This window comes from Onychomys torridus, chromosome 1, assembly GCF_903995425.1.
Source record: "Onychomys torridus chromosome 1, mOncTor1.1, whole genome shotgun sequence".
In the NCBI taxonomy this organism is placed as follows: Eukaryota; Metazoa; Chordata; class Mammalia; order Rodentia; family Cricetidae; genus Onychomys; species Onychomys torridus.
The window spans coordinates 92,580,213-92,607,249 of NC_050443.1; the positions used below are offsets into that span (position 1 = coordinate 92,580,213).

The 27,037-nt window shown below is 35.8% G+C and overlaps 1 protein-coding gene across 2 annotated transcripts in view; it reads left to right on the plus strand.

Moving 5' to 3' along the window:
* Positions 1-27,037, plus strand: part of Pde3b (phosphodiesterase 3B) — a 146,302-nt gene that overhangs the window by 97,287 nt on the left and 21,978 nt on the right. The window contains exons 3-9 of one of the 2 annotated variants that reach the window (XM_036189986.1): positions 459-707; positions 3,471-3,610; positions 9,420-9,526; positions 14,562-14,772; positions 15,312-15,385; positions 25,845-25,858; positions 26,840-26,941. In XM_036189986.1, coding sequence (XP_036045879.1) covers positions 459-707; positions 3,471-3,610; positions 9,420-9,526; positions 14,562-14,772; positions 15,312-15,385; positions 25,845-25,858; positions 26,840-26,941 — 897 coding nt within the window. Of the gene's footprint in view, positions 1-458; positions 708-3,470; positions 3,611-9,419; positions 9,527-14,561; positions 14,773-15,311; positions 15,386-25,844; positions 25,859-26,839; positions 26,980-27,037 lie in introns of both variants that reach the window. The other variant, XM_036189975.1, reaches the window with a different exon arrangement.

The following is a 27,037-nucleotide window of genomic DNA, read 5'->3' on the forward strand; positions in this document are numbered from 1 at the left end:
AAAAAAATGGCTTTCCATGCTTATAAGTTTTGCCATGAAGGAAAGGAAGTCATCTATAAAATATTGGAGTAACAGGATTCAAAATAAACACATATTTAGTTATATGCAAGTTATAAGATAATAAATGCCATTTATCATGAAATAGGCTAACAAAAATAAAACCAGATAATAAATAAAATACAAAAAAAAGGAAAGGCTAAAGCTTACAGTATCTGTTTTACACACACACACACACACACACACACACGCACGCACGCACGCACGCACACACAGACACACACCAAATTGGAATTCTATTAATTCTTACATTATTCATGCCAGGTCTATGTGATTAAAATTTTGTAATTAACAGGATTATATTATTTAAGTATTGTAAGATTCACCTTAGTGTAAATCAGTATTTTTTAATGTTAAACTTTCTATGTATCAAATACATAATTTTCTGTTTTGTTTTCTAGAATTCTGGAAGTGGAAATGGAATTGATCTTTCAGTGCTAAATGAAGCTCGCAATATGGTGTCAGATCTTCTGATTGACCCAAGCCTTCCCCCACAAGTCATTTCTTCTCTGCGGAGTATCAGTAGCTTGATGGGTGCTTTCTCAGGTTCCTGTAGGCCAAAGATTAATCCTCTCACACCATTTCCTGGATTTTATCCCTGCTCTGAAGTAGAAGATCCAGTAGAGAAAGGAGATCGAAAACTTCACAAGGTTAAAAAACAGTAATCATCCAGCTTTATTTATCTCATTTAATGATTTGTTTTCATTAAAAACATCCCTGTGAATGTCTTACAATACACAATTTCCTTTCCAAGGATCAGCTTATTTTATATTATATCATGCTGCTTGTGGCTTTACAGAGATTTACAAATGAAAGTAATTCTATACTCATTTTTCATTAATTTCTTCTCAGTGCTGGGGATTGAACCAAGGGACTTACATATGCTGTGCAAATGTTATACCTCTAGCAGTTTTTATCTTAAATAGCACTGCTGTACTTAGTAGTTAAAATTTATATGCCAAGAACTATGTGGTATCATTGTATTAAAAAGTGGAAAGTACGAAGGAACTTAGTTCTAGGCTTATATAACTAGTAGATCATGTCATTAATCTTTTTTCTTTTATAGAGTCCAGGAATTACACTTGTTGAACCAAGAACAAATGACCATTATAATAATATATTATTATTACATAATGATTTTTACACATTTAAAACCTTGCCTCCCTTTAATTACTGCATTTTTTTTATAGCTCAGTGGGCACTCGTTTTTCCACAATTAGATATGGAATTACTTTTTTGGAATAAAAAAATTATTTTTATTTAAAAAAATAAGATTTACTTTAGACACTAATACATGCGGGATATACTAACTTGGTATATATTATGTTTATTATAGTTCTGTTATCTATGACTGTATTGTGACATCTTTACTAATAGCTAAAATAATAAATCTTTAAAACTAGAAACATTTTGCTGGGTGATGGTGGCGCATGCCTTTAATCCCAGCACTCGGGAGGTAGGGCCAGGCAGATCTCTGTGAGTTCGAGGCCAGCCTAGTCTACAGAGCGAGATCCAGGACAGGCACCAAAACTACACAGACAAACCCTGTCTCAAAAAACAGACAAACACAACAACAACAACAAAAAAACTAGAAATATATTAAGGATTATAGTATTAAGGATTATAGTAGTTCAACTGCTTCTACAGCTAAGAACTAACCAAGAAAAGGTAAAATTCAAATAAGTTAATTTTGTCAAATTGCACTAGTTATACAGAAGCTAGAAAAGGAAAATACAGAATTTTTAAAGACCTTTGATCAGTTAATTTCATATTATCAGATCTTAACATTAGGGTTTAGAAATGTTGAAAAATTATGTTTTTATTATTAGAAAAAGATACTTAGGGGCTTGAAAACTATTGATCATCTGGGTCATAGATAGTTAATTGATGCTTTTACTTTTAAAAAGTTTAGCAAGTTGTGCCTGTAACCCATTAGAGCTCACCTAACAATGATACTGACTGGTGTGACTTTTTTAGTATACCACATAATCACAAGCACCAAAAGTGATGAAAGTCAGTAATTAATGACATGATTTTAAAATATTCTTGAGTTTTTACTCAATATATTGTTCTTTTTAATTTCCCACTGACATTTATTGATCTAAGATCGTGATTTTTAAAGACAGTAATTTTTTAAAGCTGTAACCATTAGCAGGATGTAGTGGCACCCTCCTGTAAGTGCAGCACTTAGAGGTGGAAGTCAGGGGACTAGGCTACATTCCAAGACTTTGCCCCAAAACTCTGAAAAGGAAAACAGACTATTCTAATCGGAAAGACTCCATTGAGATCATTATTATGCTGTTGTATTGAGTGTGTAGAGAAGTTTTCTTGTACATTTTACACTTTACACATGATATTAATTAAGCAGCATCTCTAAATAGCTCATTTCCTAAGCATTGTAGTTAATTACAGTAATTTAGGGTGCTAGAATCTGCTGCTGTAAGTCATGTAAGAACCAGGAAGTAACAATCTTGCCTTTTCTTTGTGTTTTTAAAACTCATTAGAATTTCATATCTAATTTGTCTTTGATTTTGGAAAAGCATATAAACACAAAACCTTAATTTGCTTCAGAAAAGAGCCACAGAATTGATGAAAAAAATTAGTCACCAAAAGGGAATACAGACAGATCATTTAATAGAATATTTTATACATATGTTAAGAACTAAGAAAATTATATGAACTTAAGTCAGAGTAAGCAAGGGTTATATGTAGAATGTTGTCACTGTATACCTAACTTACCATGGACCTTTTCAAAATCAGCATCCTTATGAAAACTTACATATACTATTGAGATTTCTGATATTGTTGAAGTGTCTGCTACAGAGGAAAATTCATAAAATAGACATTATATTAGGTGTATCTCAGGGACACGGTTATTTACAATGGTTTAAGAAAAGTATTATTCCTTTAATTGAACATTTAGATCAACTGAGAATTTACTCAAAAATTACAGTAAAATAATGTTTAAGATGTTTTGTATTTAATCATTAATTTAAAAAGTAACCAAGAATCCCGAAGCTTTTCCACATTAACTGTCCTGTACTTGAGATATCTTTTTCTGAAAATATAAAAAGGATGGTCATCCTGGGCCTAACTCTGTTCTCTGAAGCAGATTTTTAGTGTCAATCTTCCATGCCCATTTTACAGCTCCCATACTTTCTTTCTCTTGAAACTCTGAGTAAAGTGTCAAAATTAAAAAGTGTAGTTTAAGTCCTAAGAGTTTAGGAGCTTTTTTATTAAGAAAAAAAAAAAAAAAGAAGAAGAACAATATGGAAAGTGGAATTTGGAAGTAGAAGTGAAATGTTGGAAGATTTTTTAGAATGAAATTTTGTTTTACCTGTACATATTATATGTGTCCTTAAGTATAGCATGTTAAAGGATGATAATGTAGCCGTTTTGAAATTATTTGACAGGGACTGAGTAGTAGAACCAGTTTCTCAGCTACACAGTTGAGGAGGAGCTCAGGAACCTCAGCATTGCTGGCTGGTGAGCACTATTCCAGGTGGGACCGCAGCAGTAGCAGAAGACCTCACCAAGAGCTAGGCGTTCCAAGGTAAAACTCTGAAGCCTTTGAAATCTAAATCATCCATTTCCTTTTGACAAATAACGTTTGAAATAGTTTTAAAATCAAGAAAGTATTGTTGCAGCATTTTTAGGACAATATAGGTAGAAATTCTTAAAGTTGGTAAGCCTGAGAACGTCCTAAAGGTAGAAACTATATTGAGACTTCAAGCTAGTGTTTCAGTTCTTGTCTCTGTCAAAGAAAAAAATAGAAAGATGAGATAAAGTGAGGATTCAAAGTTTATTATAAGGCAGAGAAATACTACTCAAGGGATGAATTCAGACTTTTAAAGAGAGAGTAGCTCTGTGGGATTTTGGTTAGCTTGATAGGCAAGTGTTACTGGAGGAAAGTATTGCTAAGATATTGTTCCAAAGAGAGGAAAAATCAGGGAATTCCAGGAATGGTTGGAATTTTCTTCGGAATAGGGTTACTCCCTTTTCTGTCCTTCTATGAGATTTTCAGCTGTGGTGCATGACATCAGATGCATGGTGGGAACAGACAGTTTTGGGTTACCCATTGTTTTTCTAAGCCTGTGTAGCTCGCCTTAGCAATAATAGTTACAATCAAGAAACTGATTCTTAAAAAGAAGGCAACACCCTCTTAAAACATAGGTCAGCTGGGTACAGAGAATGCTGGAACCTTAAAAAATGTGTCGGTGCTTAGTGGTTCACAACTTTCCTCACGCTGTGACCTTTAATACAGTTCCTCATGTTGTGGCAACCTTCAACTGTAAAATTATTTTCGTTGCTACTTCATAAATGTAATTTTGCTACTGTTATGAATTTTAACGTAAATATCTGTGTTTTCTGATGGTCTTAGATGACCCCTGTGAAAGGGTCATTCTAATCCGTAAAGAGGTTGCGACCCACATGTTGAGAAACACTTGCTTAGGGATACTAAAATCAGTTTAGTATGTTGTGTTTCTGGATCCTTTCTGCCTTTTCTACAGAGGTTCAAACCTAGGCCATAGGCTAGGCTAGGTTTCTACAATTATGCTTGGGGCAGCATTCAAATTTATGGAGGCAGCCACCAATTCATTGTGTAGGGTGCCATGGTAGGTAATTCTACAGTTACTGACTTTGGAAAAAAAAGAATATTCTTCAGACTTATTACAGTTACTAGTGTAAGGTAGCAAGAATGTTCCAAACCTGTTCCTATGTAAGCTGAGACGTTGTCATAGTATATACTCTCTTGAGAACTGGCTTGAAACAAAACACTGCCAAATTAGAAATCACAGTTAAATGAGGCTAGGAAAATACAGGAACTAAAATTTATGAACATTAATAAATACCATTTTACCTATAACAAAAGATTTAATACTTTATCTTTTGAAAGCCATGAAAGATACAGATCTCTTGTGTGGGTAGAAACTTCTTTTCAGTCAGTTACCTGGGTTAGTAGAATTGTACTGAATGGAAATTCCCTGTTAAACTACTGTCTCAATACTGAGCAGGTGTCAAGCTAAACTTTGTTTAGTTTGAGCATGTATAGTTACACATTTGAAACAGTAGATGGCAGGATTGAATCATAGCTGTTCATGTGTTAAAATCTATGTTAAGATTTATATGGGAAACACACAGATTTCCACATTGTTTTGTGGTTTATTAATTTGAATTTTGTAATACTTGATCAAGCAATTTCTCATAAAACTTTAATGTATAGAACAGTATATTGAATTATGAATAGTTTATAGTACAGAAGAATGAGAAACAGTAAAAATTTTGAACTTAGACATGATAGTTTTTTTTTTTTTTAATGGAAGTATGATGTGGGGAAATGGGAAATAAGAAATAAACTAAAGATAGATTTATTTGCCATAGGAAGGAATCATAATTTTGGAAATGTGGTGGGTTTAAAAAGCAAGAACAGAGTGCTGGAGAAATGGCTCAGCTGTTAATAGCACTGGCTGCTCTTCCAGAGGTCCTGAGTTCAATCCTCAGTAACCACATAGAGGTTCACAACCATCTATAATAGGATCTGATGCCTTTTTCTGGCATGCAGGTATACATGCGTAGCACTCTTACATAAAATATAAATAAATAAAAATTTTAAATGTTTTAAAAACCCCCAAAATGACAGGGTTTAGTTTTACTCTTCACATTTGCATTACAGCAAATTTTCAGTTAAAAATATTTGATATATTCAAGTCATTTTAAAAATAGAAATATAATTTAGAGAAATCTCAGTTAAGTAGTGTTCATGATATAGGCAGATTCTAGATTCAGTAAACTTAAACAAACTCATATTTTTCATCAAAGATTTAGAAATTTGACCAAAACAGTTATTGGTGTTATGTGTGTCACTCCTTTAAAGAGATAGATACTCTAAAGACTAAATATAATTTTTCTTGTACGCAGAAGCTGGAGTTTCTCAGTAAGAAATTTCCAAATGTACTTTACACATAGTTGGGATAAAATGGTATGTTGGCTAGTTTTATATAAACTTGACAGAAACCAGGGCCATCTGGGAAGAGGAACCTCAGTTGAGAAAATGCCTCCATTAGGCATCTTAGGCAGGATAATGGGGCATTGTCTTGATTAGTGATCAATGTGGGAGGGCCCAGCTCATTGTAGATGGTACCATCCCTGGGCTAATTGGTGGTTCTGGGTTCTATAAGAAAGCAGGTTGAGCAAGCCATTAAGTAGCATTCTTCATGCCCTCTGCCTCCAGGCTCCTGCCTTGAATTCCTGCCCTGACTTCCATCAGTGATGGAGTGTGTCCTGAGAGTTATAAGTTGAAATAAACCCTTTCCTCCCCAAGATGATTTGGTTGTGGTATTTAATCACAGCAGCGAAACTTTAAGACAGTCAGGAATATGTAAAACATCAGCAACCATCACTCTTTTCTAATACAAGTCTCTAGATCTGTAGCATACAAAATAAATTTATGTAGAAACAAGCATTTTATATCTGCACTGTCTAAATTGTAGCCCCTAGCTACATGAGAGTATTGAACATTTGGTCTGTGTCTAGTATGACTAAATAATTGAATTTTAATTAGATATTAGGGAATTTAATTCAAACAAAGTCATGTGACCATCATCTAGACATACACTATGTGACATCAGTTAATATGAATGATACTTTTATACAGGTATCTTTAGGGTTTTAGTGATAGCTCTGTATTCATCCTGATATTATAGTTCTCTCCCATACTAGGCTTTTGGGCCTTTATTTAAACTCAGCTTTGTGTCTAATTATAGCTTCTCTCAGCTGTCTTTAAAAAAAAAAACTGTTATCATTATTTGGCCCTTATTTCTTGGCATAAATTTTTGTAATGTTGCCCTTTGTTTCATCTTCTCCTTTATTACTTTGTCTACATTATTTCATAGTTTTGTTACAGCTCTCTTGGGCTATTGAATTAGCCTCTTATAGACAATTTTCATATCCTTCACCAATTGTTCCATCTTCCTTAAACAAAGCTTTGATTGTGTGGTTTTCTAATCATTAAGTCTTAGGATCCCTTATTAATACCTGTAGAATAATTCTTAAGCTCTTAGTCTGGAACTTGAAAATCTGTTGTTACCTTATGAGAGCTCTGCAGCCATACTTAAAAATGATGGTTAACTCCTGCACTCAAAAACAGAACAGAAACAACAACAATGTTGCTGATTAAAAAAAGAGCATTGAAAATAATATAAGCTCCATACATGAAAACAATAAGCTACAACTTGTTTTAGACTTCTTAAAGCTTTCTAATAACCAGTTAATTTCTAAATAACTGAATTATCAGCAAATACTACCACCTGAGAAAAGCAGCTTTGTTCATTAAGGAGAAGTAATAGGTTCAGCTTGTTAATTTCCCTAACATCTTCTTTATCCCTGCTTTGTGAAACTTTTCACTTTCTATCCATTCTCAGCCATTAGTACTGAAGTCTTTTAATTACAGTGAAGGGTTGTGATTACACTAACACAGATCTTTGAAGACAGATGACTGCTTAACTGTCCTATAGGGGTATGGCACCCATGTTGGATTATGATGTTGATTCTGTGAAGAAAAAGTACTCACTCAAAATTTCAGAGTAGACAATATCTGTTATTTTCTTTAAAGACCTAAAGAGTCTATTATTTATTTATCCTCCAAAATCCTTTGAATGCCTCTCTAAATCAATGTGCTGTATCTGAAATAAATGTAGATATGAGAAAGATACAGACCCAAAAGGAACTCACAAGGGCCTGGGTCAATGACTCAGTAAAAAACTGCTTGCTATCCAAGTGTAAGGACCTGAATTTGTATTTCTAGCACCTATATAAATGCTGGATTGGTGACCTGCTCATAATTTCAGCACTCAGAAGACAGAGACAAGGTATCCCTGGATCAAGCTGGTTACCTGGATTAGCCCCTATCAGCAAGCACTGGACTCAGTTGTAAGACTGAGTGAGGTTGAGAGCAATCAATGACTATTACCTGTGTCAGCCTCAAGCCTCCTCATGCATGCTTATACACATGTATGTGTACCTGCCAGTGAACACACACATGTGCCTACACACATATGAACATGTATACATAAATGCCTTCATACTACATAAACACTCAAAAAAATTTAAGCATTAAAATTATGAACAATGTGGGACCATTTGTGATAAATAAATAACCTCTGAGGCCAAAACTAGGCCTTCATTGAGTAAATGGAATTTGAAAGAGCAGGAAGGATGGAAGGAACTAGGGGGAATCTTACTGAGAACTGAGCCTACATCAATAAAAATTGAAAGAAAATAGACAGAGAATGTAGTCCTGAGGTCTGTCAATTGCTGTGAAGAGTTTGGCATACTTGTAACGATGAAGAAAATGGCTGCTAAATAAAAGTCTTACAGGAATGGTGTTCATTATATCATTAAAGTCGCATTTGGAGTCAACCAGTAAAGGAAAATAGGCCAGTAAATAAATAAAGAAGGGAAAATGTAGCATTTATGTGTTTCATATACTTTGTAACAGATATTATATATTGTATTTTATTTATTATCTTAGTGTACTGTTATTAAATGTGGATAGTATATTATCCATATTTAATTTCTTAGTGAAAGCCCTAGAACCTATAGTAAATATTTCAGTTCTATAAAATGACTTGGTTACTGATTGTTTCTGTGAGAAAGGGGAACAGAAAATAAGGGAAAACTTTACTTTAGGTCAGTGGTTCTCAGTGAGAGCTCTGGCTCAGCAAACCTGCATCATTTAAAACCTTGTTAGAAAGCCATATTACCTGGCCTTACTGACTAAATTGGAAACCATGAGGATTAGACCAGAGTCTGTTTCAAGAAGCCTTCCAGGTGATAACTTACTTTAGGAATGATCAATAAACCACACCTGCTGGGCCTAGTTTGTTCCATAATTTGTTTTTTGGACAGCATTTTGTAGAAACTCACACATGCCAATTTATACTGTTCGTGGGTACTTCTTTGATACTGTGGCAGTATTGAGAAGTTGCATCAGAGACATTATGAAATGAAAAGCCAGAAGCTTTTTTTTTTTCCCCCTGGTTTTTTGAGACAGGGTTTCCCTGTGTAGTTTTGGTGCCTTTCCTGGATCTTGCTCTGTAGACCAGGCTAGCCTTGAACTCACAGAGATCCGCTTGGCTCTGCCTTCAGAGTGCTGGGATTAAAGATGTGCACCACTGCCTGGCCAGAAGCATTTTTTATTTTACCCTTTTAATGGAAAAGCTTTGCTGTATCCCCTCTAGGCCTTAGGCAGAAGTCTTATGTCTGAATGTAGAAGTATGAATTTGCTAATTGGTTTGCCAAGAGAAAAAAGAATAAAAGGGAATTTTTGTGATCTAAGAATTCTTACTTTTTCCTTTTATTAGTCATGGAATGCCCCTAAATGGGCCTTTCAGTTCGAATCTCCTGACAGTTCCAAAGCAGAGATCATCATCTGTTTCACTGACTCACCATGTAGGTCTGAGAAGAGCTGGTAAGAAATACTCTTGTTTTTAAAAATACGTTTTTAAGAGGCAAGATGTTACTGTTGTAAAGACTGCCTTTGAACCCTTTGTGTCAAGGGCTCTTTCTTCATCAGCCTTACATGTATTTGGAACTATAGATGTACATCACCTTGTCTGGCTTACAAATAATTCTTTATGAATTAAACATGGCAGTCTTAAAGTGTATGGCAATGTAAATTCTTATTTCACACATTTTAATTTGACTATCATATGTTTTGACATGTTTAAGCTATTTGTGTTGTCTACTATTCATCCTTTTTTTAGTTCACTGAGTAAACACATTTTGGACATCTGTGTACTATATATTTGGATAGTCACTAGCATTCAGATAGAAAATAAGGAACCATTTTCATGACTTGAAATAGTTGCAGATCCAGAAAAAAGGGAAAAAATTTTTGAAGAGTTTATTGATTTTGTAAAATGGTAATTGTGCTAAAAAATATTTAGTATTAGAGTAGAAAAATCCCTGCTTACATCCTGACAAATCATTCTAACGCAGTGGTTCTCAACCTTTTTAATACTGTGATCCTTTAGTATAGTTTCCCATGTAGTGGTGATCCTCAACCATAAAATTATTTTGTTGCTACTTCTTAAACTCTAATTTTGCTATGAGTCATAATGTAAATATCTGATATGCACCTCCTAATGAGGTTATGACCCACAGGTTCAGAACCACTGTTCTAATAGTATTTCCCTTAAACTAAGGATTATAGGGATGGAGAAATAGTAAAGAATTTAATTCAGTCCTCAGGTAACTGGAGAGGCAGAGGCAGGAGGATCCCTGGGACTCACTGGCTATCCAGCCTAGTCTGTGTGACTAGTCCCAGGTCAATGACAGAACCTGTATAAAGGGGGAAAAAAGGCCAAAAAAACAAAAAGATGGGCAGCTCCTGAGGAACAATGCAAGAGATTATGTTTTGGCCTTCACATGCATGTGCGCGCGCGCACACACACACACCCTTCAAATACATACATGTATGTAAACACACACATCACATATGCACACACACATATGCACATACATAAACAACACTTAAATAAATAAACAAAAAAAATCCCAGATTAGATGATTTTTCAGAACTTCTTGGGTAAAAGATATTTTAAAAATACAACATAGTGGGGGATAGAGTGATGGCTTAGCCATTAAGAACAATGGCTGCTCTCACAGGATATCTGGGTTGGATTCCTAGCACCCACATGACATCTTAGAGCTATCTGTAACTTCTGTTCTAGGGCATTTGATGCCCTCTTCTGCCTTCCATGAGCATGAGGTATACGTTACTACATAGACATACATACAAGTAAAACATCCATGCATGTAAAGTAAAAACATTAAGTGTATATGTGTGTGTGTGTGTGTGTGTGTGTGTGTATGTGTGTGTGTAAGATTTTTCAGTATTCCTATATAACAAAATTTTTTTAATGCATTCTAAGGTATAAATGTGAAGAGGCAGTAAAGTATTACCGATAATCAGAGGAAATAGGCACTAGAAACAGGAGATTTACATATAATATTGGATTTAGCAGTATTAAAAATAACAATGATGTTTCAGAGAAAATGCCAAAAATATACAGCCCCCTCAGACAGAGAATTGGATGCATAGGAAAGTGTCAGTGGAACATCTAGAACCGAAGAATGCACTTGCTTAAGTTCAAGTTCTTGGAAGACAGAAGACAAAAGCACTGACCCTGACAACAGAGGAATAGATGTTGAAACAGAATTACAGAGAGAAAAAAAAAGAAGACAAATAATAGAACCAAATGTGCAAAATGGGAACACCATCAAAATTTCAAATATATATGTAAACAAAATTACAAAGGAAAACACAGTATCATTTTTTTAGTTAATAAAATTGATTCACTAAGCTCAAGTGAGTTCACAGTGGCTAAATGTGGAGAAGTATCTCAGATAAAAGTCAGTTTCCTGAATTGCAAAGATAAAAAGAAAAATCCCCTGAGAAACTAGGAAAAAATCATTTTCAAGAGAAAACTAACACAGTGACTTCAACAGTACCTTTGGAAACCAAAGACAACAGAACTCTGTCTGAAAGTTTTTGAAACATTAAAAAAAAATTCCAATGTCAACCTCTCTATCTAATGCAGTAACCGTGGAGAGTTAGTGGTATAGAAATCCCTTTCTACTGTTTTTAGCACACATGCATGCATACATGATGTGTACATATTAATGTGCTTGTGATAACTGTTTCACAGCATATAGCCTATCAGTACAGCTAGAGAAACTTGTTTTACTTGTTCAGGAAAGATGCTAGAAAATGAAACAATTTTTCTTATATACCAAAACTGAATGAATTTGTTGCTCTCACATCTCGTTGAAATTCCGCAAGTTCCTTAGATAGGATAAAAATAATTTGCATTCCAGAATGGAACTGCATAGTAAAAGAAAAGAACCCTTCAGCCCACGTAGGTTATAATAAGGAAACAATTAATGAGTAACAAAATCCATGTAGCATTTTATAATATATGTATACTAACAATAGCAGGAAAGGGTACAGAGTGGGTAAAAAGATGTAAACTTGTATGGTACTAGACATGACTGAACCAAGGAAAAGAGTTATAGTTACACACAGACTGACATTTCACAGATGCATATAATATAGAAAAAACTAGCATTGGTGATAGAGAGGAATGTTTTAAAAAGTTGAATAATCCATAGAATTCAGAAATAATAGAAGAAATGATGAAAATGAATTGCAAAATAGGTTAAAGATGTAAACAGAAGGAGAGACCATTAAGGGGGGGGGTAGAGTTTTGTGCAGAAAAATAAAAGAGAGAGAGAACTCACAATTCCAGTTATTAAAACTTATTACAAAGTTGCAGTAATTAAGAGAGTATGTTATTTGTAGCTGAAGTTTTTCTGTGTCCCACCTGGCCCATGGTCAGGACAAATCTCTCTTACATGTCAATCCACAGCCACTCAGACCCAAGTAAACACACAGAGGCTTATATTATTTACAAACTGTGTGGTCATTAGCTCAAGCTTATTTCTGACTAGCTCTTACATTTAAATTAACCCATAATTCTTATCTATGTTTAGCCACATGGCTTGATAGCCTTTCTCAGTTCTGCCTTCACATCTTGTTTCCTCTGTGTCTGGCTGGCGACTCCTGACTCTGCTCTCTTCTTCCCAGAATTCTCCTTGTCTGCTTATCTCGGCTATACTTCCTGCCTGTCTACTGCCCAATCAACATTTTATTTAACAACCAGTCAGCAATGCATATTCACAGCATACAGAGTAACATCACACATCATTAAATGTAGGTGAATTTTTAAATGGTCCTATTAAATAAAAAACACAAAGCCAAATATAGAGGTGAAAGCCTTAGATCAGGGAAATAGGGAAAGCCACCAGCCAACCTTACCTCACCAACTCTGCAGCTTCCAAATGCACATTACTTCCTGTCTACCTCGCCTTTATTTCCTTGCTGTTCTGCCCTCTCATTGGCTATCTTAGCCCAGCTACTTCACTTCCTCTTCCTACACAGCTCTGTCACTTTCTGTCTGTCTGTACAGACTTCCAGGTCTCTATGATTGGTACTGGGATTAAAGGCGTGTGTCACCATGCTTGGCTCTGTTTCCAAGTATAGCCTTGAGCACACAGAGGTCCTGCCTGCTAAGGGATTAAGGGTGTGTGCTCCCTGACTTCTTGCTTACTTAAAATGGCTAGCCTTTTCCCCCTGATCTCCAGGCAAGCTTTATTTATTAACATACAAATAAGATCACCACATTTCAGCTCAAATAAAATATCACCACAGTTATTGGTATAAATAAACTTCAATTTCAGTAATAGAATTCAGAAATAAACCTTTACATTTATGGTCAAGGCCCTGATGACTTGATAGTAGAAAGAAGTATTTTCATTTCACATGCTGCTGGAAGTGGATATTCATATGCAAAGGAATGAATTTAGAACCCTGCTTCTCAAAAACTATCTCAGGTTGTGTTATAGAACATTTATGATATGATACTAATGTTGGAGACGGTGTAGAGGAAAGGAACCTATAGTTACATATTAGGGATGAAAATTGACATAACTTGTCTGGAAACTTCAAAAATTACAGCTGGAAGTCTATGATCAGGAGTCGCTCTTCTAGAGATAACAAGGAAATAGGTCTGATGTGGTTATACATGTGCTTCCATGTCCATTGCCTCATTATTCACAAGTGCTAAGATATGCAAACATGAATAGTTAAAGATGTGTGATATATATAGTCACCATATAACTGTTTTATTGGATCTTTAATTCCTATCAAAGTATTGTCTCTGTGAACATCTCCAGGTAAATCTTTATCAGTTTAGCTCAAGGAGTTCACCAAAGACTCCACCAGTACTACTTGGTCCTGATGGATTTTTGTCTTCATTTTATTTGTGTTATTCTCTTTACTGTGTTAGGCTTGTTGAGTTGCAGAGATATTAACTATTTTCTCCATTGTGAAATTCAACACATTTTCAGCATAAAGTAGCCTCTCGTGTATTTGTTGAATGAGCAGGAATTCATGGTTTTATCTTTTAAAAGGGCCTGTCACTATGCTAGTATAATTTCAAAAACTTGCTTAATGTTAAGAACTTTAGTTCTTCAATAATTAATGTAATGAATTAGGAAAAATTTCCAATACTTTGTCATGTGGACAATCAACTTTTTTTTTCTTGAAATCATGCGCCTTTCAAAAAATGTAAAGATCAAGACCAACTTGAACTTTAAAAAAATTATGATGTGCAGCCCACACATTAGAAGGAATTCTCAATATTTACCTACTATGTATTGTTATGCCAGAGGCTGATAACTACTAATTACTTAGTAGTGATTAGTAATGACAAATACAACACCTTTTACTTAAATTCTTAGATTGTTTCAGAGCCCAGCACAGATAGAAATTTATTATTAAATTGAAATTTCTTTCTTTTAGGAGGCAAATGCTCTTTATAATAACTCAAAACATATATAGTAAACACATACTCATTTATATGTCCTCTCTTAATTTTTAGGTGCTTTGCCTAGCCTGAGTCTTGTGAATTCTTCAAGCCATGTACCAGTGTCTGCTGGCTCTCTAACTAATCGATCACCCATAGAATTTCCTGATACTGCTGATTTTCTTACTAAGCCAAGTATTATTTTACATAGATCACTGAGCAGTGTACCCAATGCAGCAGATTTCTATCAGTACCTGAGAAACCCTGATAGCAATCTGTGTAGCAGGTAAGTCCCCTAACCTCCTTATTTCTGTTTCAGTATATAGGTCCTCTTGAAAGGTATTGGTGGTTTTCTGAGTCTCTGTGGATTAAGATTATATCCCCTATTTACTAACCTAGTAGTTTTTAATTATAATTAAATGTTTTTCTCAGTTCAGTGCTATTAATTTCCAGATAAATAATCTCTATCTAAGGTGAAATATAGTGGTATTCTATTCCTCATAATGTTTTAGTGAACATAATTATTTAATATATACTACAGTACTTGGTACTTATTTTGCAGTCCCTTGTGGATTTGGTGTTCTTATTTGGCTCCAGTAAAATACAGGTTTTTATCTTAGACCCCAGTGTTTACTTTCAAAAACATGTTATTTCCTTTAAGGATACAAAGGAGCTTCCTAGAATAAAATCATTCAGGTTTACGCACAGATTAGTATATTAGGATATGTTACGGTTAGGGTCTTATTTAAGAATTAGGCAGATTCCCTAATTATGTTCAGGTAAAAAAATCTTTATTATATATATTTATCTATTTTATTCTATAAGCTGTGGACATCAAATACTCAAATGTGTTTCAACATGTGAACCCGACGGTACAGATCACCACAGTGGAAAATCAGGTGAGATTGCATCAATCATATGTATTTGAGTTCAAGGCTAGTTTTACAGTGGTTTTTAACTGCCATGTACCTGGTTTTACATTTCTGGGTTTTTGTTTTTGATGGTGCTGGGGATGAAACTCAAAGAGTCACATGTACTAAGTGAATACTCTACACTGATTACATTGTAGCTCACACTTCTCCATCTTCACAGTGAAGAATACAGTGTCTTTACTTATTCTCCAGGAATTACTAAGAATGACAGTGACAGATGGTGGGCATATTTTGAAGAGTAAGAAATGTGTTGTACAGATGAATATAGTCTTTGGTTGTGGTTAGTATTGATAAATAGTGAAATTAGTAATGTTATATTACACAATTTCAGTTTGAAAGGGATTACATAGTTTTTATGGCATTGAGAGAAGTGATTAATATCATTATGAAGCATTTTATACTCAGACAAGAAATGCTGTTGATGAAATTTTAGCTATTCTATAACTTCAAAAAAAAATGATCATGGTTTGTTTGTGGGGTCCCTGGCAGCAGGACCAGGACTTATCCCAGATGCATGAACTGGCTTTTTGGAGCCCATTCCCTGTGGTGGGATACCTTGCTCAGCCTTGATACAATGGGGAGGGGCTAGGCTCTCCTTAAATTTGGTATGCCAGACTTTGTTGACTACCATGGGAGGCCTTACCCACTCTTAGGAGTGGATGGGGGTAGAGTGGGAGGGAGGTGAGGAGGCAGGAGAAGGGGAGGGAGGGGGAACTGGGGTTGGTATGTAAAATGAAAAAAACTTTAATAAATAAATATATTTAAAAAATGATCATGGAAGGAATAAACTCTAAAAGGCTGTACCCTTGGTAAAAGGGGGTCACAGAGAAATAGGCTGATAAATAGGATTACAAAATGCACTTTTAAAGTATACAACTCAACAGTTTTTAAATTATTTCTTTGTTTAATTTACATTTTAAAAGGTTGTTTACAAGCAAAAGAGGACTGTGACTAACCCTTCTCACACACACTCTTCTAAAACAGAGGAGTAAGTAGTGCCTCCTGGCTTACTTGACCACCACATTCACACAGAATCATCACAAGAATAGGCAACAGAGTGATACCTCTTATGTATGTAGACATAAACATTCTTAACAAAATACTAGCAGACTGAATTTGGCAATGTAAAAATGCCTCCCCCCACCCCCCATGGTCAACTGGTATTCCCAAAATGCAAGAATCATGAGGCATCCATAGGTTAATCAGTGATATACACCAAAGTAATGAAACAGAGGGAAAAAAAATCACATGATATTCTCAAGAGATAGAGAAAAAAAAGAGAAGCACTATATAAAAATTAATCGTTTTTTTGTTTTTGTGGTTAAAACCAAACTTGTAATCGCTAGGTAGTTCTTCAGCTTCATAAAAGGTATATTCACAACCAGTATCCTTAATGGAAAAGAGAAAGTTAATATTTTAAAATTTTGTATTACATTTATTTATTTTTTATGTTGTTGAAGCTTGAACTGAGAGCACTATGAATACTTGGCAAGGGCTGTACCACTGAGCTACATTCTCAGCCCTCTTAAATTTTAGTGTATGTGTGTGTTCGTGGGCCTGCATGCAGACCTGTATGCAAGTATATGTGCATGAAGAACATGTATGATGGCAGAAGGCAGCTTGTGGTAATAGCGTCTTGAACTCAGGTCATCAGGCTTAGCAGCAAGTACCTTTATCCACTGAGCCATTTTGCTGACCCAGTTAACATTCTTCTTTTTATATTTTTTAATATTTATTGTATTATTTTTAATTATGTGTATGTGTGTGGATATATACATAGAATGCAGGGACCCACAGAGGCCAGAAGTATTTGTCAGATCCCCTAGAATTGGAGTTACAAGTTGTTATGAGCCTCTTGATGAGGGTTCAAGGAAGTAAACTTGAGAACAATATGCTGATGAATCATCTCACCAGCTCAAAATTGTTCTTATTGGAGAAACACCATTGCTTTCCAGAAGCTCATTATCAGCTGAGGAGAATGTTTGGTCACTTCAGTTCTGTTCAGCAGTATACTAATAGTTTAGTAAGAAAAATGAGAAAGAAAAAATAAATGAAGTCATCTATAATCTAAAGGAATATCTATTCATAGATCATTATCTAGATCACAATGAATTATCTGTCATGATCTAGCTAATAGATCATTATCTATTGTGATCTATTCATTGATAAGTCTTTTCAGTAGAAACTGTAACACACACACACACACACACACACACACACACACACACACACACACACACACACTGCCCTCCTCCTAGAACTGCTAGAATCCAACAAGTTCAATTCAACTCTGTTTCTCCATGTTAGAAATAAGCTGTTAAAAACTGAAGCTAACAAAATATTTCATTCAAAGTATTATCAAAAAGAATAAGGTAGCTAGAATAAGTCTAACAGAACAAGTAAAAGAAAATTCATACACTAAAAATTATAAAACATTGCTGAGACAATACAGATAGACATTTCATAGGATTTGAAAACTTAAGTGTTATCAAAATGACAATTCTCCCAAATGGATAAAAACCAATTTAATACAGCCCTTATGAAATTTCAGCCAATTCATTTTTTAGGGGGTGGAAAGTGATAACTAAGATGTTAAAGCTTATATGGAAGTACAAATGGCCTACAATAGAAAATGTGAATTTGAGATGTTTGCTGTGGGTCCAGAGATAAAGTTCCCAGGTCAGTGGAATAGAACCAAGAGTCCGGGGAAGAGCCTTGCTTTAATGACCAACTAATTTTGACGGTAAGCCAAGGCTTTTGAGAAGGAAGAGTGGCTTTCTCAACAGAGAGTGCTGGGGATCCACTGGCCAGAAAAGGAACTTGAACACTTAATTTGCTACATGCTTAAAAAGTCATATAAACCATAGTGTAAAAAATTTTAGAACTTGTAGAAGTTATAGATCAAGTTGGTATGCCCTTGGTTTGAAAAAATAATAATTTTAAAATACAGATTTTACCATTTTTGACAGAAAAAAATGACAAATTTGTCTTTAGCAATTCAAAGCTTAATCAGACCTGATCTGTCAGACCTTGACAGCTACTCAGGAGGCAAGTACACACCCTGTTTGGGCTTCAGAGTCAAACCCAATCCAGCTACAGAATAAATTCAAGACTGTTCTCTATAACTTAATGAGACCTGTTTGAAATTTTCAATTTAAAAAAAAAGATTTATGTGTATGTGTTTTGTCTGTGTACTATGTGCATTCATTGCCCATGGAAGCCAGAAAAGGGCATCAGTTCCCCTTGTATTTGAATTATGGGAACCGAATTCCAGATGGTTGTGAGCTACCATATGAGTGATGGAAATCGAACCCAGGTCCTCTAGAAGAGCAGCCAATAACTGTTCACTGCTGAACCATCTCTCCAGTCCCCACCCCTAAAATTTAAAAGTAAAAAGAGAGCTGAGGATATAGCTCAGTAGTAAAGCTCTTACCTACAACCACCAGTAAGACTCTAGTTCAGCCAGGTGGTGGTGGCACACGCCTTTAATCCCAGCACTCAGGAGGCAGGGGCAGGAGGATCTTTGTAAATTCAAGGCCAGCCTGGTCTATGGAGCAAGCTCCACAAAGGCACAAAGCTACACAGAGAAACCCTTTCTTGAAAAACCAAAAAAAAAAAAAAAAAAAAAAAAAAAAAAAGGCACTAGTTCAGTACCTACTAGTACATAAAGAAGGAAGCAAAAAAAGTAAAGGTACAAATAAGAAAGTGGGAGGACAAATCAGTAGTAACAGGAAATAGGTGCATTTATTTGTCTGAATAGGGGTTATATCCTATTGTATCCTTTTAAAATTCAATAGTAGTTTGTCAGACTACTTAGATAAATATGGAAAAAAGTACTTGTAGTATGAATACAGGAGTAGAGGCAAGTAGTTCATAAATTTGAGGTCAGCCTGGGTACATAGTACCATCTGTGTCAAAAAACAAAAGCAAAAGAAACAAGTAAACAAAAATCACAAAGAAGAAGAAGCGGGAGGAGGAGGTATTTCAGTGACAGTCATCTGGCAAAAGAGCTAACAGGATAATTAAAACAGAATGAAATGATAGACATTCTCAGGGAAATGCAGTTTACTACTACAATGAGATAAATCTAATATTCTAAGTCGGAAAGCTAAAATCAAAGTTATCAGTGGAAGGATGCAGAGGAATTTGGACCCTTGTGCAAAAACATTTGTCAGTTTCTAGAAAGTTACATGTGGATTTCCCACTTGATTCACCAATACTACAGTTCAGAGTATACCCAGGAGAAAACTTCAGTCTTGATAGTGCAGATCTGGAAGCAATACGAATACTACCTTGTGAGTGAACAAATGCCTTAGTTATATGCCTACAGTGGAATTTCATTTAGCAGTTAAAGCATTGAATTTTTGTTGTATGATTCAACACAGATGATATTGTTTTAATTGAAAGAAGCAATGCTGCTGGGCGGTGGTGGTGCACTCCTGTAATCCCAGCACTCAGGAGGCAGAGCCAGGCGGATCTCTGTGAGTTCGAGGCCAGCCTGGACTACCAAGTGAGTTCCAGGAAAGGCGCAAAGCTACACAGGGAAACCCTGTCTCCAAAAACCAAAAAAAAAAAAAAAAGAAGAAGCAATGATTAAATATTTACATATTTTATTATTACATTTATAAGAAATTCTCAAAGGGTGAATTTATATAATGTCAGAACAATTGAGACTTAAGAGGATAGTGTAGATTAGCCTCAAACAGGCATGAGGGGCATTTTGGAGATGATGAGAATGTTCTAAAAGTGAATTATTGTGATAGTTTGTTTAACCTTGTTTACTAAAAATGTTCAGTTGTATACTTAAGGGTACAGGGTAAAATTTCTTTTATTTACTCCAAATTCAGATACTAAAACCCTGACCCTCAATATAACGGTATTAGAGTTTGGAGCCTTTGGAAGGTAATCAGATTATGAAGGTGGAACTCTCAGAAGTAAGATTATTTCTCTTAAAAGGGACTCACTAGAACTTTATAGCTTTCTTTTCTACTGTTTGAGAAAATGGTATTCTCTAACCTGAGTAAACTTTCTCATAACTCCACTTCACAGTACTCTGACCTACTTCTTGGCCTTACACTGTAAGAAATAAACTTCTGTTGTTTGTAAGTCACCCAATATAAAGGTATTCTGTGATAGTGTCCTCCACTGACATGGTAGGTTTTAATAGCATGCCATTACACTTAATACAACTTTTTAGGAAATACATGGATCACACACACACACACTTTGTTTTTGACAACTTCTCTTTGGAATTATTCTTTGGAATGATGAGTCTCAGTGGGGGGATTTCTACTTGAGAATTTTCATGTTAGTGAGTAAGATGTTGGTTAGAGCAGCAGTAATGTGAAGTATGACTGTGTAAATATTTTTTTTATTTCTTGTTTTTGGTTTTTTGAGACAGGGTTTCTCTGTAGCTTTGGAGCCTGTCCTGGACTAGCTCTGTAGACCAGGCTGGCCTTGAACTCACAGAGATCCTCCTGCCTCTGCCTCCTGAGTGCTGGGATTACAGGTGTGCACCACCACTGCCCGGCTTTTTATTTCGTTTAATATGACATTCTGTCTTCAATTAGCAGGCTTCCAGATGTTCATGGATTTTATATTCCACCTATATAGACATTTCTGTTTCCCACCAGAGCACAGGGTGGTTTATGCTCTAGAAACTCAATTGAAAACCTTTTTTCTAATGGCTAAATATTTGTTATAAATTCTAATTATAAATGTTCTCTGAGATTAGAGAACTTTCATTTTTATCTGAGTTGGAATTTTTAAAAATTAATTTTTATTAAAAATGTATTTTAATCTCATAATATTTTTGGATTACAGTTTCCCCTCCTTCTATTCTTCCCAGCTCCTTCTCACCTTCCCTCCCATCTGGATCCACTCCCTTTCTGTCTCATTAGAAAACAAAACAGGCTTCTAAGAGATAACATAACTAACATAACATAATATATAATATAATATAATACAATACAATACAATACAATACAATATAATATAATATAATATAATATAATAAAATAAAACAAAAACTAGCTCATTGGAGTTGGACAAGACAAGTAGAAGAAGAGCCCAAGACAAGATATAAGAACCAGAGACCCACTCCTTAGCACACTTAGGAATCTGATAAAAATACTAAAGTGGAAGCCATAATATATATATGCAGAGGCCCCAGAGGACCTAGTGCAGATACATGCATACATGCACATCCTGTGCATGATGCCTTAGTCTCTGTGAGTTCATATGAGCTTTGGTCATGTTGATTTAGAGGACCTTGTTTTCTTGATGTAGTCCATCCCCTCTTTCTGCTTCCTCTTCCATGGGGTTCCCTGAGACCTGAGGGGAGGGATTTGATGGAGACATCTATTTAGGGCTGAGTGTTCCAAGGTCTCCTCCTCTCTGAATAATGTTTGGTTGTAGGTCTTTGTATTTGTTCCCATCTGTTGTAGGAGGAAGCTTCTCTGATGATGGTTGAGCAAGTCACTGATCTATGGATATATCAGAATATCATTAGGAGTCATTTTATTGCTTTTTTTTTTTTTTTTAAAGAACCAGTAGTATTGGCTTTAACCTAAATCCATAAGCTATCTAGTCTCTGGTTCTTGTTTACCCAAGCAGCGTTGGGTATGGGTTCCATCTGATGGAGTAGGCCCTAAGTCAAATCAAGTATTGATTGGTTATTTACACAAGCTTTGTGACCCATTGCCCTAGCATATCTTGCAGGCAGGACACTATTATCCATCCAAGGGTTTGTGACTGGGTTGGTGTTTACATTTCTCTTTTGTACCAAAAACTCTAGCCAGAGGGGTAAAAGGTCTGTGAATGCACTGGCTTGACTTCTCCATGATCAGTGACAAATGAGTTCTATAGGTGTTGTCATTAGCATTGAGCCCTTGCTGTCAGTTTGTGGAGCAAACCTATAGTCGTGGTCTAGGTTGTTTGGGGTTTCCCATTGAGACTCCTTTTGCCAGCAGTTCAATTAGATGTAGCCCAGTCCTGGTATTGGAAGCTTCATTTGATAACAAGAGATGGCCAGTTAGGACTTTTTGTTTTCCCCATTGTTTGGCAATTTCATTTAGTTTACCTTCAAATATGTTTATATTTTAGGATGCTTCCATTGTATTTGGCTTCCATACTGCTCATCAAAAGGCCCTTAATTTTAGGTGTTTCTCCTTGTATTCCATCCTTCATGTACTTCTCCCAACCACCTCTCCCCTCCTACTCTCCACATGATTCTCCTGTTACACCCTGCATCCATCTACAGATATTTTCCTTTCCTAATGCGATCTATCTGTACCCCTAATCCCTTACTCTATACCTAACCTTTGTGGTTCTGTGGATTATGGCTTGGTTATCATTGATATACAGCTAATATCCATATGTAAGTGAGTATATATTATTTTTGTCTTTCTGGGTATAGGATACCTCACTTGGGGTTATTTTTTTTCCTAGTTCCATCCATTTACCTGAAATGTCATGATTTCATTTTTTTCAATGACTGAGTAATACTCCATTGTGTAAATGTACCACATTTTCTTTATCAATTCTTCTGTTGTGGGACATCTAGGTTGTTTCCAATTTCTGGCTATTAGAGATTTAGTTACAGATACAGCAGTTTTTTTCTCCAAAGAGGTCTACAGCACTTCCACACATTTCTGAAATGCATTCCAAGCACTCCTCTCTTGTGAGAACTTACTTATTTACCCCTGCCATGGAATCTCAAGAGACTACATGAGTGCTCAAAGAGAATACATACAAAATGACACTATAGATTTCCTCCCATTTCCTCCTCTTTCAGAATATAGCCAGCAAATTAGAAGTCTAGGGAAAGGCCAACAGGTATCCATCTTAAAAATTCAGCTCAAGCACTTTGTGCCATGGAAGAAGTCAGAATTTTCAGTTGTTTAAATCACTAAAAATCATGTAAAATACATGTCAAATGCCAATGATTTTTTAATTATATTTGTTCTTCAACAACTTCATTGTACAGAATAGATTCTGATTACTTTCTCTACTCTTTTATCTCCGTCTCATCCTTGTCATTCCTCCACATACACCTCTTTCACGTTTATGTCTGTGTTTTGTGACCCACTGAGTCTAACAGTCCTGTGTTGTAACCATGAGTAGAGAACTATCTAGCAGAGTCTAGTGGTTAACCAGTAGGTACATGTTTGAAGGTATTCCCTTGTTTCCCAGTTTAGTAGCCAACAGATCAGCAAAGAACAGAAGGCCCATGAATTCTTCTCCCACCCATTACTGGGTATTGATAAGTCCAGCCTTGTACAGGTCTACCCAGTGAAAGCAACTGCAACTGTTGTGTTTGTGATTGTAGTGGCTGTTTTTGTTTGTTTTCCTGGCTTCTAGCTCTTAACACTCTTTCTGCCCCCCTACAGTGGTATTACCTAATCCTTAGAGTGGTCTAATTGTCCTCTTTAGGGCTAGGCACTCAAAAGTCCCATTTTCTCATCACTTTGAGCATCCATAATCTTTGTAGTCACTGTCATTCATTGTAAAGAGACGTTTCTCTGATTAAGCCTAAGAGTAGCTTTTGTCTATGAGTATAAATGTAAGTGTTCAGAAGGCAATTTGATACCATGTCAGTTAAACTAAACAATAGTAGGTAAGTTTTCCCCTGGGCCTGTGATCTCCCAAGCCATGGGATTTTTGATCAGGCTTGCAGTACCAGGCTTGAAATCCCTCTCATAGAGGGATATTCAAATACAATAAAAAAATGATTGCTTAGCTGCATGGTAGTGGCACACGCCTTTAATCCTAGCACTCAGGAGGCCGAGGCAGGTGGATCTCTGTGAGTTTGAGATCAGCCTGAGCTACAAAGTGAGTTCCAGGAAGGGCTCCAAAGCTACACAGAGAAACTGTCTCAAAAAACCAAACAAACAAAATGATTACTTGTTCCCTATAAGTCATAGCACTGTTCCAGCAGTGCATCTTGCCTGGTGGGTTGTTATTATAGTTTGTGGCGTTCACAGCTGGGGTAGACTACTGATGTCTTTTCTCCTCCAGCAGCCTACATAGCACCTTCTGTCCAGCAGGGAGGAAGCTTCCAATTCCAAGATGTGTAGTGTGTGGTGTTTTCAGCAATAGGGTTTTCCATTTAAAGTGCAACAATTTGAAACAAACTTCTAGTTTAGAGTATCATGGTAGCTACTGCCCTTATTTATGGAAAATATTTGAATATTACAGTCTTTCTTTTCTAACGGCATTATTTAGTAAAATACTCAGGTGGGTACTAGGTGTCAAACAGTGGGAGAACCGTCCAGCCTGGATATACTGGATAAAGAAGTGACTCTGGTGGGTGGTGGTGGTGCGCGCTTTTAATCCCAGTATTTGGGAGGCAGAGGCAGAGGCAGGCAGATCTCTGTGAGTTCAAAGTTCTGGGTGTGCTGGAGGACAGTGAGGTTTCAGCACCCTGTTCACACGTGCACGTGATTCGAGTTACATGACTTGTATAGACTTTTCCATGGAGCATTTTGAACCATGATTGACCATGGGTAACTGAAATTGGAAAATGAGGCTTCAGATATAGAGGCACTATTGTATTCTAAATTTTATTTTATAAAATGAGTATGTTTTATTTAGAAAAGAGGTACCTTACAAACAATAGTACTTTTTAATTCTAAATGAGTTTACAATTGAATATGTTAGGCACAGAATTCACTAATTTTCAAATCACTTATTATGTTTAACATCTGGTAAGGTAGGTTAGTTACTATCAACATTTTATAGGGAGGAGAAAGCTTGCCATTAAGTTTAAGTACAAACATCAGGCCTTGAACCTACTTCTGAAGGTTAACTTCATGAGTACTTTTTGTTAAACTTTTTTCTCTCTCTATGAGATAGTATCTCTCTAAATTGCCCATTTTGGCCTCAGCTTAGTGACCAGCCTCCCCGTTAGCTGGTATAGGCATAGAATACTGCCCTGCTCAGTGAGAGTACTTGATAACTCAGAAGAGCCAGCATACTGGCTTATACCTATAACTCTAGCACTTGGGAGAGTGAACATGAGGCTTTCTTTTAGTTCAAGGCCCAGCTTGAGCTACATATTAACAGTTCTAGACCAGCCTGTACTACAAAGTGAGACGTGTGCACCCAACACCAAACAACAACAACATCATCATCAATAACAACAAAACAAAACAAAATAAAAAACCCAAACCCAAACAAATAAACTTTTGAAACAGCCAGGCCTATAATGGATGAGGTGAAAGATTGCTAATTGACGGGGGGACTGAGCAATTTAATGAGATGCCATCTCAGCAAATAAACAGAACAAAAGATTTAAATTCCTATGTATTGAAGAACACACAGACTATGAGTTTAAAGCTCGATGAATTTTTATACATTGTGCAATCTGTACCCAGATCTAGAAACTAAATTTTATCTTAAAATTTCCCTTTATGCACCCTTGAAGCTGTACCCCCTAAGGTAATGATTTCCCTGTCTTTCAGTGCTCATGTGTACCACTCATGCATATCATTAAATTAAAAAAAAATTATTGTGTGTTTGTGAATGATGGCAGGTTGTGGGTGGGGCGTCCCTCATTCTATGGTATGCATGTGGGGATCAGACAGCTTTGTTGAGTTGGTTTTCTCTTTCCAACTTTAAATGGGTTCCAAGGATAGAACTGAGGTTGCCTGGCTGTGTGGCAGGCACCTTTACTGGCATGGCCATCTCCCTGGCCCAAATATCAGTTTTGAGACTTAACAAGAGTGTTTCATAAGGAGAATAACAGGTATGAACCTTCCCCCTGCCTTTCTTCATTGGTCATTTTGTGTTTAAGAACTCACTCATATTTTATGTAATTGTATTCTTGTTACTTACTAGTGTACGAATCTACCATAGGAAAATTAACTGTTTAGGCTATGACAAATAAAATGAAACATTTAAATTGTGGATAAATACTGTTTGGCTACTGATACTACTCTGCTTTTCCACATAACTTGAGGAAAAGAATATTATTAATCAAATAAGCAGATAAAAAACTTAGAATTTTTCATATTATGGTTTAAATTTTACATGTGGCTTAATTGTATTCACATATAATTAAGAATTTAGAGGGTTTTTTTGTCTGAATCTCATATGAGGATTGCTTACACCAAATTGGCAAGAAGCATCTGTTGATAGGGACTGATTTTTTCTGTTTCTTACTTTTATAAAGGTTTCTGTCACCCATGAGTAGATGTAGAAACTGAGTCCCAAATATGAAGTATTTGTGCTGTCTGAGCATAAGACCCTGTACAGAGTCAGCAAGATAGAACTTGATGGTATGAATAAATGATTTAACCTGAGTTGCATTGTGGTTCACTCTATTAGAATACTTTTAAATCAGTAATCAGTTTTTGTATCAAAGCTGCATATTTAAGACACATTTTGTTTCTATTTATTGCTCTGTATACTTTTTGAAAGGTGAAGAAGACAACATTGTTTTCTCAAAAGAACCATTTGACATTGTGGAAACTCAGGAAGAAGATACCGTGCAGAAAGACTACAGGAAATTGTCTTTGGAAGGTGATAATCTCCTAATGGAAGAGGCACAGCAACAAAATGTAAAAGATAAACTTTCAGTATCATTATTTTAGGTGAAATACCTTACGAGTTAGTGCT